Genomic DNA, 12,336 nt, shown 5'->3' on the forward strand with positions numbered 1-12,336 from the left:
CCCCTCATAGGGCTCGGCAGTGGAGCTGCAAGGCCGGCGGCGGCGGCCGGGACCATTGGGGTTGGGGTGTGTGGCCTTATGACACACTTCCGGTGATGTCAGGGGGTGTGGCCTTATGACACACTTCTGGTGATGTCAGGGGGTGTGGCATATGCTAATGAGTAATGCTAATGAGTTCCCCTAGCTCTTTTTCTACGAAACGACCCCTGAGTCTTTTACAAATAGTTAAATTGAGATCATTCCAGAGTTCCCCTTCCATGACCACTTCTACGAGGGAGAAGTGATTTCTGCTGCTTCCTACTCAGGGGTCATTTCGTAGAAAAAGAGCTAGGGGAACTCATTAGCATAACTCATTAGCATATGCCACACACCCTGACATCAGGGGCCCGGCGGTGGACCTGCAAGGCCAGCGGGAGTGTGAGAAAGCCCCGCCAAGGCCCTCCCTGGCCCCAGGCAGGCAGGGGTGGGGAGAGGCGGGGGGGAAGCAACTTACCCTCCCTCTTCTCCTGCCTCCTCCTGGCTGAATGAGGGCTGGAAGTGGGGCGGCCGGAAGCAGGGGGCGGGGCTTCGTCATGTGCCCCGCCCCCCTGCACCCCGAAAGGACCTCTGAAAAGACTATTCAAGATTTGCATGTTACAAAACAAATGAAGACAAAAAATAGATCTGTTAGCATATACTATCTCTTTTTGTAAATCTGAAATTGTAATGTAATTGTTTATTCCTGATATCAAAATGACTGTATTTGTCAAAATGACAAGTGTGAGTAACATAGAAAAAAATGACCAACCACAATAATTTATTTGGAAGCATATAAAAATACTTACCATCCTTGCAAACTAGGCCAACTACACAGACACCTGTATCTAAGATATAGCCATTTGGACAACTCGTACAGTTTCTCTCTCCTGGACCACTGCACCCGAAACAGCTGGCATCACATCTAATGAAAAGATAGCAAGTTATAAATAAATGGCAAAAAATTAACCACACTGTCCCTCCGTCGCCTCTCTACTTGATACCTTAAGCTTCATGTAAGATTGTTAAATGTTAATAATAAGTATGGACTGTAGGATAAGTACAGACACTTGTCCGGGATGCTCTAGGCTGATCCTGCATTGAGCAGGGGGTTGGACTAGATGGCCTGTATGGCCCCTTCCAACACTGATTCTATGATTCATTTCAAAGATGACAAATGATAGCATTCACATATGCCAGAAAGAACTACAAGTCACCTTAAAAGTTCAAAATGAGTTCTATGGGACCCATGCAGACAGCTTGAACACTTAAAGGAAATCATTTTGGTGTCACCCTTATGACAATCGTGTAAGATTTTACAAAATATGCAAAACACAATTGTTCCCAAGGGCATTCTTTTAGAGAAAGTAAAGCTGTGGTGTAACGGATCAGCTTGGGAGGTGACTTTTATTAGGGTGATGTGTCTTCTAGTTCTTCACTCCAGCCCCAGTGCATTATATTATTTTACTAGTAAATTTTACTGTTTGACTCATATGTTTTTGTTATATTTTGTAATCTGCTTGTTGACTGACTGAACATCTTTATTTTACTAGAAAGAACAAAAGTTAGAACTCTGTGCTATAAATGACAATAAATAAAATAATGGGAAGTTAGTATTATAAACCCTATATTAGAGATGACAAAGGTTGAGAACAACAGAGCAATCCTAAACAGAGTTACAGTCTTTAAAGTCCATTACAATAAAGTCTGCTTCTTAATCACTTGTTTAGGATTGTACTAAATGTGGCTTGCCTCTAGTGGGTTTATGACTGATGTCAGAACTTCTGGCTTCCTGATTTGTAGCTCAGTCTTTTAGCCACTATGCTGCATCACTTCTGGTATGAATTTGATGAGGTCTAGTTCTCAAGGACCAAAGTAAAGAATGGCTTGCTTTCTACTGCCTTCCATTAGTTGCCAGTAGGAATGAATAATATATACACAAACAGATTAAAATTATATTCTGTGGCATTCAAGACCCAGCTGTGTTGCTGTTGAAGTCTAATGGAAGTCAGTGAACCTTGTTCATTCCAGATTTTGTCTGCTTGTTAACTGGGACAGGAGGTGGTATCCTTTCTCAGAATCCATTTTAGTTATAAAGTTGTATAGTTTGTATCTCTTTTCTTCCACTACCATTGTTGGGTATCAGCTATGGTCCTGCATTATTCAAAGCTCTTCTCTTTCCTGGAGTTGGGCTGTCTCTACTTTAGTGCGAGTAGCTACTCTCACTGTTTTGTTTTAGTTATATGTGGAGAGTTCCATTGTATCCTCAGACTTGCAGAGACTTGCTTTGACAAGGTTTTTGAACCTCTGGACTACACAGAACTGCTTAAAGAATTCTAAAGTACAGTTTGCTACTCAATAGAAAGGTAGTATTAATCCTGCTATAGAGAAGAACAGCCTGCACTCTTTCTCTCAACACCACTGGGCATGAAAACAACATATATTTCATATGACCTACTAATAAAATTTTAGGAAAGTAAAGAATACATATACACAAGTAGGGGTCATTTCGTAGAAAAAGAGGTGCATGAGCTCATTAGCATAACTTATTTCCATAACCTATTTGCATATGCCACACCCCCTGATATCATCAGAAGTGTGTCAAAAGGCGACACCCACCGCTCAGGCTCCACTGGACTGTTTTGGATTGCTAGCTATTGGGGGGGGGGAACATAAAGATTTGCCCTCACAGAGGAGGGAGAGCTTGTACCTGAATAAAACTTGGTCTTAAAGGTGCCACTGGACTGTTTTGGATTGGTAGCTATGGGGGGGGGAACGCACAGATGTGCCCTCACAGAGGAAGGAGAGCTTGTACCTGAACGCAGGCTGGGGGGGGGGGCTCTGCAACTTACCTGGCAGTTTCTTGCTCCTCGTGGCCTGATTGAGGGCTGCTGGGAGAAGGGGGCAGGGCTTGTTGCATGTGCCCATCCCCTGGGTTCCTTACTGCTGGAGCTCCGCTCCTGTGTGCTCCCGCAGGAAATGACCCCTGTATACAAGCTAGAAATAATCCAAAAAACCCATATATGGTGTGAGGCAAAGCACCCCTGCCCCACTCAAGGGTAAATGTGATTGGTAAGAGGCTTGTACAATCCTGCAGGTGTTATGAATTGGTCTCTCAGCCTACATAGCCCTTATCATCTTCATGGCCAGAGCGGGAAATGTGTTAATTAGCTTCTCATGAGAACCTGTGGCCCACAGGTTCAGGGGTGATGAGGCAATTTTCTAGAGGGTTCCAGCAAGAGTGTATCCTAATTGGATGTCATCATCACCTGATATTCCTTGGCCAAAAAACTATAATTGAGCTAAGAGCCTGCAAAAGGAAAGTAGCTTGGATTCCAATGGACTGAAGGCCTGGACTATGATATGCTTGTACTGCAATAGACAGCAACACAGAGAAAGCTTAAGCTGCGGTCATTGAATCTTGGACTTCAGGTTTGTGCCATCTAGTGAAAGTTTTGAAAATGTGTTAGATACAGGGGTCCGTTGGAACCGGAGTGCAGAGGAGCGGCACTCCGGTAGTAAGGAGCTGAGGGGACGGGCCTGCCCACCTCTTCCTCGGCTTCCTCCAGGATGTGTCTGCGTGAGAGAGAGAGAGAGCTAGCGAAAAAAAAGAGTGAGAAAGACAGCGAGCACACGCTCTCTCTTGTGGCTGGTGCATGCGGCTCTCTGCTGTGTGTGTGTGCGTGTGCACGTGCGCCTCACTCTTCTTCTTTCACCCAAGCAGGCAGCACAGATTCTAAGCAGCAGCCCCGCACTCTGCTCTCCTCTGGTGCCTTTCCCTGAGCTGTACGGGCGTGTGTGCATGTGTGAGGCAGGCTTCCCCCTGGGCTACAGCAAGTGGGCCTGCCGTGGTGTGATTGCTGCACATCACAGCTACTCAATCCCAAGCATGTCTTGCTTCCCACTCCCCACAACTCCCCGGTCTTGCTTTGTGTCTGAGAGGTTTTTCCAGCTTCAGTTCCCACTGCTGTGGGTCTCTGTGAGTGAAACTCGGAGGCTGGGCAAGAGCAAAGGGGAGTGCGCAAGAGGAGAGCAAGCGCAGCCCTTGAACTCCCCCTCCCTCACGCCTTCCACCTTTGCTTTTGAAAGCATAAAGCTTTCTGCTGCAGCCCCAAGTGCTGTCACTTTGCCACTGTCATGCAGATTTAAATGACAGAGCGCTCCAAGGGAAAACATTGTGGCTCCCTGCTCACAAAGTGCTGCCTTCCATGGTCAGGAACAACAGGCATTTCCTCAATGAGGCTGCAGTTAGCACTTTGTTGGGTCTTGGCCCCAGATCTAGGGGCTCTGGTTAGGATTGTGGCTGCATTTTCATGGCTGGAGATATGCAATCAGTAGGCAACAGACAGTGATTCCGGAAGCCTGTGATTTCTGCCGTCTGCATCTACCCCTCCCTCCCCCCAAGTTTGAGGGAAGAGAATTTTGCGCTGTTTTCTTTCTGTCTGATCATGGTGATAGGAGTTTCAACTGCTTTCGTTTCTTTGTCACGATAGGGGATGCCTGATGGCCGCAAGTGTGCAGTCATATATTTTTAACATCATTTTTTCCCCTGCTTGTACACTGCTTGGACACTTTCAGTCCAATGACAAAAAACTGAATGGTCATTGAAAGTCATATTTAGCCTGTCCAGAATGGAATGCAACTGAATGACAGTAGACATGAATGGGCTTTTAAAAATGCATCAGAAATGCACTGCAGAAGAAAAAGGGAATGCAGGTCAGCTGTAACTGAGCAATGGGGATCTCAGTAGAATTCAAGGAGCCCTGAGGAAAGAGAGGGGTGTGTCTGTCTGTCTGTCTGTCTGTCTCTCTCTCTCTGTGTGTGTGTGTGTGTGTGTGTGTGTGTGTGTGAGAGAGAGAGAGAGAGAGAGAGAGAGAGAGAGAGAGAGAGAGAGAGAGAGAGAGAGAGGAAAACATACAAGGCGAAGACACCAAAGAACAGATAAAATACCAAAGACCATTCTAAAGGGGGGAAATGTATACTAACAATGCAGTGATGCTGTCCAAAAGCTAATGGCAGAGTCCAGACCCAAATTATACTTTCTGACCTGGAACTAATTTTAAAAAACACAAAATGACTGGAATCAGAGTCTCCAGAAAAGAATTAAGGTGAGATGGTATTGTGCAGATTAGAAGGATGGGGTGGAATGATGTCCAGATTAAAATGTTGTTGTAATAGCAGAGTAGAATAGAGACTAAACCAACAGTAAAATAATAGAGTGGTATGACCAGAGGAATGCAGCCCAAAAGGGCTTGTGTAAAGCAGAATGACAATAGCCATTATATGGCAGAACAACAGGTACAGGACAGTACTTAAAACAGAATGACAATGGAACCAGGGAAAATACAACAAGATTCTTAGGTCATGGAGGCAGCACAAGATCCAAGGCTGTGGAACTGGGTGTTGAGAGAACCTCTGAATAATTACTGGCCCACTGGCCCATGTGGAGCAAGTATAGTCCTTCATGGGGAAGCTGCCCTGGAAAGCAGGGTGGAAGACTGGCAGTAATGTATCAAGGTGAGCTGAAAGTGAAGCAGGTGAGCTGGGGAAGGCTGGGGAAGTGAAGGAGTAGTATTTAAAGATGCCTCCCCATGGTTTTTTTTTTTGCTTTTACAGCTGGCCCACCTTGGCAGGCCGGCTGGGGAAGTAAAGCAAGATGGGGGAGGCATCTTTCAATGACAGGGTGTGTTGCATGTGCAAATAAGTTATGCTAATGAGTTATGCTAATGAGCTCCTGCCCCTCTTTTTCTACGAAATGACCCCTGGTTAGATAGTTAAGCTAGTTTTCTTGTTTTTCTGCTGAATGACTTTAGGGCATTGTATTGCCTGTAGAATAAATCTTTTGTCTTGACAGAAATTAAACTTCATGAAAATTTTAAAAATAAATAAACGTTTGGTTACTTGTATACAATAGCCCTGGAGGCCCATTGGGTTCAGCTTTGGATTCCTTGACACATTAATGTCCAAAAGTGTTGCTTAATTAAGACAGTGCATATTCCAGTAATACATTACTAATGCATTTTACCAGTATTTTAGTCGTGTGTGTGTCAAGTGCCATCAAGTCGCAGCTGACTTATGGTGACCCCAACAAGGGGCTTTCAAGGCAAGTGAAAAGCAGAGGTGGTGTGCCTTTGCCTTCCTTGGTAGTCTCCAAGTACTGACCCTGCTTAGCTTCTGAGATCTGATGAGACTGGGCTATACCATGTGTTCTGTATTACCTTATGTAGATACCCTGAATGGAGAATGAGCCTGAGCTTCAGTGACAAGCTCCATAGACTCCCAGTATCCTGAAATCAACAACCTGATTGGCTGATGTTGTGGAACGGACCAATCAAGAAAGACTATGACTTTCAGCGGGAACAAACCCTATTGGTCTTAAGCACTCACTCATGATTGGACCTTAGTATTCTAGAGATGTGGTTTAGCTAGTTCCAAATTGTATATAAGTTGGGATTGTTCTCTGTGTTTGTTGTGTTCTGAGCTGAATAAAGAAATCACTTTTGAGAAAAGCTGCCTCAAGCCCAGTATATAATACCATGCCACCTTCCCTCCCATTTTAGTCATGCTTTCATAATATTAAATAAAATAGATTATGCATTCATTTTTAAGACATAGCATTTGAAGAATACTGCTTACTTTTTACAGGTTTTGTATGCATTTTCTAGAGAGTGATCAAAGTAGTAGCCAATGTTGCAGGCCAGTACACATCTTCCATTCTCCATAAGATACTCTTCTGTGCAGTTTATACAAGCATCTGCTCCTGGGCCTCAAAAGCCAACAGAACAAACAAGATAATATATTAACATATTCTCAACAATATTTAGGTATTAGATATGCATTATACACAAATGAGCAAAATTATGGAAGATACTTTGTGCAGGAGTGCTTCCATGTCTGTCAAAATACATATACAGTGGTTTCTTCTTAAACTTCCTATCCAGAAGAATACTGTATGGTCACAGAAAAGCCACTTCAGAAAATAAGGAGCTCTGTGGAGTGACTTCTAACACATTATGAAGAGTCGCAGTAAGAAAAATGTAGAAAGTTCTAGTGCATCCTTAGATTCCAGTCATACTTTCTGTAAATATCCTCAAATATTTTATAGATGATATATTGCAAACAGTTGGAAATGAAAGATGCAGAATAAACAAAACCACATCCATGTTCATGAATAAAACAAAAGGATCACAACTTTATTCATATACAGAAAAGGAACTGCAATGGACAGAATAACGGTTGAACTATCAGTTCTGCTGTCAAGGATAATGACTAATTACCAGTATGAGGTGGAATTGGGCTGCCCCCTACTGGCATCCCTGCCACCTGTATGACTCCATCCTAACACACAACCCATGGCAGTTACATGTACTGCTCCGGCTCTGTGCAGTCAAACACAGATGTTTGAGGGAGGTGTGTCAGGTATCTTCCCACTGAGAAATGAAGTGTTGGGTCAGGAAGCTTCAACTGCCTCAGAGGGGATGACTGCTGTCCTAGCTATGTGAAGCCATGTTAGCCCTAAGTTACTGTTCTGAGAAAGGCTTCCTTCACCATTCAACTGATGCCTCAAGTTTCTCAGTTGTAATGTCCCCCTTTGGCTGTGGGTTCCCAGATTAGAATACTCACTCAGGCACCTGTTCACAGGTTCATACAGCAGAGACACGCAGGCTCAAAACATTAACAGTTTATTTGCAAGGGGACAACTCCCTCAACCAACAACTACAGCTAACATACAAAACTGGAAAGTGAAACAAGAGCTCCACCCAATAGGACCAAACTAAATCACACTGATATCGCGGGGGGGGGGGGAGCAGACTGTGGAGCAGACTGTTCCATTACATATAGATAATAAATATACCACATCAACCATATTTTGCTTCCAGGTTATATGCTTTACTTGCTGTTCCCAGCTGTGGCTATAGAACACATATAAGGCTATAATATAATATAATATAATATAATATAGCCTTATTTTCAATCCCTCTACAGATATTCAGACACTCTCCACACAAATCCTGGGCCACTATGAGCCAGAAAAGTCCATATGGTCAAAGCAATGGTATTCCCAGTAGTAATGTATGGCTGCGAGAGTTGGACTATAAGGAAAGTCGAGCACCGAAGAATAGATTCTTTTGAATTATGGTGCAAGAGAAGACTCTTGAGAGTCCCTTGGACTGCAAGGAGATTGAATCAGTCAATCCTTAAAGAAATCAACCCTGACTGTTCCTTGGAAGGCCAAATACTGCAGCTGAAGCTCAAATACTTTGGCCACCAAATGAGAAGGGAGAACTCACTGGAGAAGACCCTGATGCTGGGAAAGATTGAAGGTAAAAGAAGAAGGGGACGGCAAAGGATGAGATGGTTAGACAGTGTTATCGATGCAACGAACATAAAGTTAAGCAAACTCCGGAGCATGATGGAAGACAGGAGGGCCTGGTGTCATGTGCTCCATGGGGTTGCGAAGAGTCAGACTCGACTATGCGACTGAACAACAACTACAAATATGTGATATCTGCCTCAGTTAGAACTATCATTATTTGGTATACAATTTTGTGAAATCCTGCATAATGGTCCATTGGACCTTACCTGAAGGTTCTTTCTCTTCAGTGGGGGAGAAGTCATCCAGGAAGTGGTTAGGTCACGCCTCTGCTCGCTCGGATAGGCTATTCACATTTCTTTATTGTGTGGCTCCTATTGTAGGTACCTAGGCTGACCTCTCCAGTTATGTCCAAGGCCTGTGCGTTATTCGATTTTGTTCTTGTTCTCCTTCTCTCTCTGTATTTTTTAAGTGGAGCATTCAACTCCTTGTTCCATGTGCCACCCTTGGCTTGATTTGAGTTAGTAGTTCTCCGTCCTAGGGTGGGATGTGGATGACTTCTCCCCCACTGAAGAGAAAGAACAAGATCCAATGTACCGTTCTCCTTTAGTGGGGGGGAAGTCATCCAGGAAGTGGTTAGCAGTACTCAAGCTGCTCTTCCAGGGTGGGTTAATTATATATCCAAAACTTGTAATGCTTGTATGCCAAAGGCTACATCAGCGGACACCTACTGACCCATCCTGTAATGCCTCACAAATGTGGACAGGGAGGCCCAGGTACCTGCTCTGCAGATTCCATCCGCTGTTGCCCACTTGGAGAATGCTCCTGTGGAGTGCGCAATCACCTGACTTGGTGATGCCAGTCCTTGCCCCATCATAGGCCTTGGCTATGTACTGTCCAATCCAGTAGGCCACTATGTTCTACGAGGCCCTCTTTGCAATACACACAGTGAGTTTGACCTTTAAAAGGGAGGTATATACAGAGAGCTTCTCTGTACATCCCGTCGTGCCAAGTTTGTACTTTAGGGTGCTCCGGATTGGAGCAGAATGAAGGCAATATAATTGGCTGGTCCAGGTGGACGACAGAGTTCACCTCGTGGATAAAGGATGGATGCTTCCTCAAGGTGCCCAACTCTTGCTTGAAATATGCAGCGTTCCTTCCTAGCCAACAATGCTGCTAGTTCGGAAACCCTCCTGGTTGAGGTTCCCCAAGGGGGAAGGCATCTTGCTCTGGCAGAAAGTGGGGCTCTGTCATTTTCCATGGCTCGAATGGTGGTTTAGTCAATGCGCACAGCACCTCGGAGAAGGCTCCATGTCAGGAACCTGTGCCTCTATTTTGGGAACTTGTGTCCGACTGGAGGTGCCAAGGGTCGTACTCCATTGGCGGAGGCCCATTTGGAAATGTCTTCCATGGGCGACTGTAGGTGCGCCGTGTTGATGGCCCCCTTGCCTGCAACCTAATATACCTATGTTCTTGGGAAAACTAGTGCCTCTAATCATCTGTGTTCAAGTTCAAACTAGTGCCTCTAATCATCTGTGTTCAAGTTCTGTGCAGTCAACTGTAACCACGCTGGTTCTAGGTGTAGGATGGGCCCTAGGTGCAGCAGATCTGTCCTCAGAGGTAGCTTCCACGGTGTACCAGAGCCAAGAACCCATGGTCCTCTTGGCTGGTTGGCGGTCACAAACGCCACTTCTGAACTGTCCCTTCTGATTTTCTTGAGCATCCTCCCTAACAGAGCTGTGGGAAGGAAGGCATACTGGGGACCTTCTGGCTCCGCTGCTGGGTCCTGGCATCCGGACAGGAACTGAAAAAAGGGGGAGGGGAAAGGAAACTCAACCCAAAATCAGCTGTGAAGAGGGTCAAGCTAACAACTATATTTTAAAAAATACAACAGTTTATTAGGGTGTACACATAGCTAAAACATACTGCGGTTAAAAGAAATAGTCTAAGTCTCGGACTTAAAAGGCTATACAACCAAGTTAGTTATTATACAAATACAATTGATGGGTATAACCTTTTGACCTAAGGACCATATGCATTTTGGCCCCTCTGGACTTTCCTCAGTGGTCAATATTTTTTATATTACAATGACACACATCCAGAAATACACGCATAAAAATTTCCTATATATATATATATGACCAGATGTTATTTTCTGAAATTATTAAGAAAAAAGAGGGAAAAGCCTGATTATTACATATCAATTGTATATAATAAATATATGTAGTAATAAATTTGGTTAAAATTACTAAGAATTATGTGCTGGGATTACCTTATATGCTCCTGCAATTGTTACAAGTTTGTACAGTAGGCCATAAATAGTAGCCGTACCAATTCTTCAAATTATTCTACATAAAAATAAAATGAAAATACAATTAATGAAATTTATGAGCAGTATAATTTTAAAGTAATTTTAGTCTAAAAATATTAATTTAAATTAGCCATCAAACCTGGTGTCAAAGATTCCATTTGTCAGGATGTGTGTCACTTCCATCAAAGGTAATGGGTCAAATTACAACCTGCTACAGTTACATCATTATATAGTAGAAACCAGGGACAATGCAACCACCCACATGCATTGCACAATGCTTGCCAAGGAAGAAATTACAAGGTGGGAGGGGGTGAATAGGAGAGAGAGAGAACACCAAGAGGGAGAGGGGAAAATCACAAAGTCAGCACTAATAACTACAGAATGACAGGTATACATAATTTCAAAGGCAGCAAGTCCAATCCACTTCTTCATTTAGTCCTTGGGGAGTTAATGTCTGTAGATGGTGTATCCAAAATAATTCTCTTCTCTGGAGCACTTTGAACTCTAATGAATTTACAAAGATGTAATTGTGCTGAGGCCAAAAAGTATTTTCATAATACTGCCAGGACTAGAACGTTCTTTGCAAATTCATTCTGTAACTGCAACAGCAGAGGAGTTATTTACTGTATCGAATGTTCATGTAAATTAATGTATTTGGGGCAAACATCAAGACATGTGAAAGTAAGAATTGGGGAACATAAGAGTTGCATCAGATTAGGGAGATGGAATGCGCCATTGGTCAATCACTATCTGGACTTGGGACATACGGAAAAACAGCTAAAATTTTGGATCATAGAAACAATTAAGACTACTAATTCAAACATGACCACCGAGGAAGGCCCGAAGGGGCTGAAATGCATATGGTCCTTAGGTCAAAAGATTTTACACATCAATTGTATTTGTATAATAACTAACTTGGTTGTATAGCCTTTTAAATCCGAGACTTACACTATTTCTTTTGACCGCAATATGTTTTAGCTATGTGTACACCCTAATAAACTTTTGTATTTTTAATAATATAGTTGTTAGCTTGACCCTCTTAGTTTGCATCCGGACAGGAATCTCTCGACCTGATAGTTCATTGAGCTCATTAGTAGGTCCCATACAGGAGTCTCGAAAACTTGTGTGATCTGGGTAAAGACTTCCTCGTTCCAGGTCCATTCCCCTGGATTCCAAAGGTAGACGATGCTGTGGGCCACCTTGTTGCTGAGGATGGAGGAAGCTGATGGTCATGCCCCCCATGTTTGATGGTATTGCCCACCATTCAAACTCCCTCATGAGTTCTGCCCACGGAATTGAGTCTGTTATTGATATTATTAGGGCCTGCAGGGCTGGCAGGTGCAGCCGGACTGCCGTTATTTTGGACCTGACACTCTGCACACTGTCCCATATGATTAGTTTTATTTCCTCTGGTAATGAGATGGTGGCCTGCTGTGTGTTCTGGCTGCCCCCCCCCCCCAGGTGCACAAGATCCTGTGTAGGGATGAGAGGCTCTTCTCTCTGTTGACAAGGAATCTGTGCACGCACAGGACGCTGCCGCCCTCTGTGAGTTGTGTCCCCTTTCTAGGCATGGTAATGCTACCAGAGTAACCAAGACCTTGGTAAAGACTCTGGGTGCTGAGGAGGGGGCCAAAGGACAAGGCCTTGTACTGGAAATGCTGGGGTCTGGGTGCACCAGGAAATGCAAATATGCCAT

The 12,336-nt window shown here is 43.9% G+C and overlaps 1 protein-coding gene across 1 annotated transcript in view; it reads right to left on the reverse strand.

Moving 5' to 3' along the window:
* PCSK5 (proprotein convertase subtilisin/kexin type 5) overlaps positions 1-12,336 on the reverse strand; it is a 491,368-nt gene that overhangs the window by 116,781 nt on the left and 362,251 nt on the right. Inside the window, exons 19-20 of the mRNA XM_015409257.1 lie at positions 6,652-6,781; positions 825-940 (exon numbers count right to left, since the gene is read on the reverse strand). Coding sequence (XP_015264743.1) covers positions 825-940; positions 6,652-6,781 — 246 coding nt within the window. The remainder of the gene's footprint in view (positions 1-824; positions 941-6,651; positions 6,782-12,336) is intronic.

Source organism: Gekko japonicus, unplaced genomic scaffold (genome assembly GCF_001447785.1).
Source record: "Gekko japonicus isolate JY-2015 unplaced genomic scaffold, Gekko_japonicus_V1.1 scaffold325, whole genome shotgun sequence".
Lineage (NCBI taxonomy): Eukaryota > Metazoa > Chordata > Lepidosauria > Squamata > Gekkonidae > Gekko > Gekko japonicus.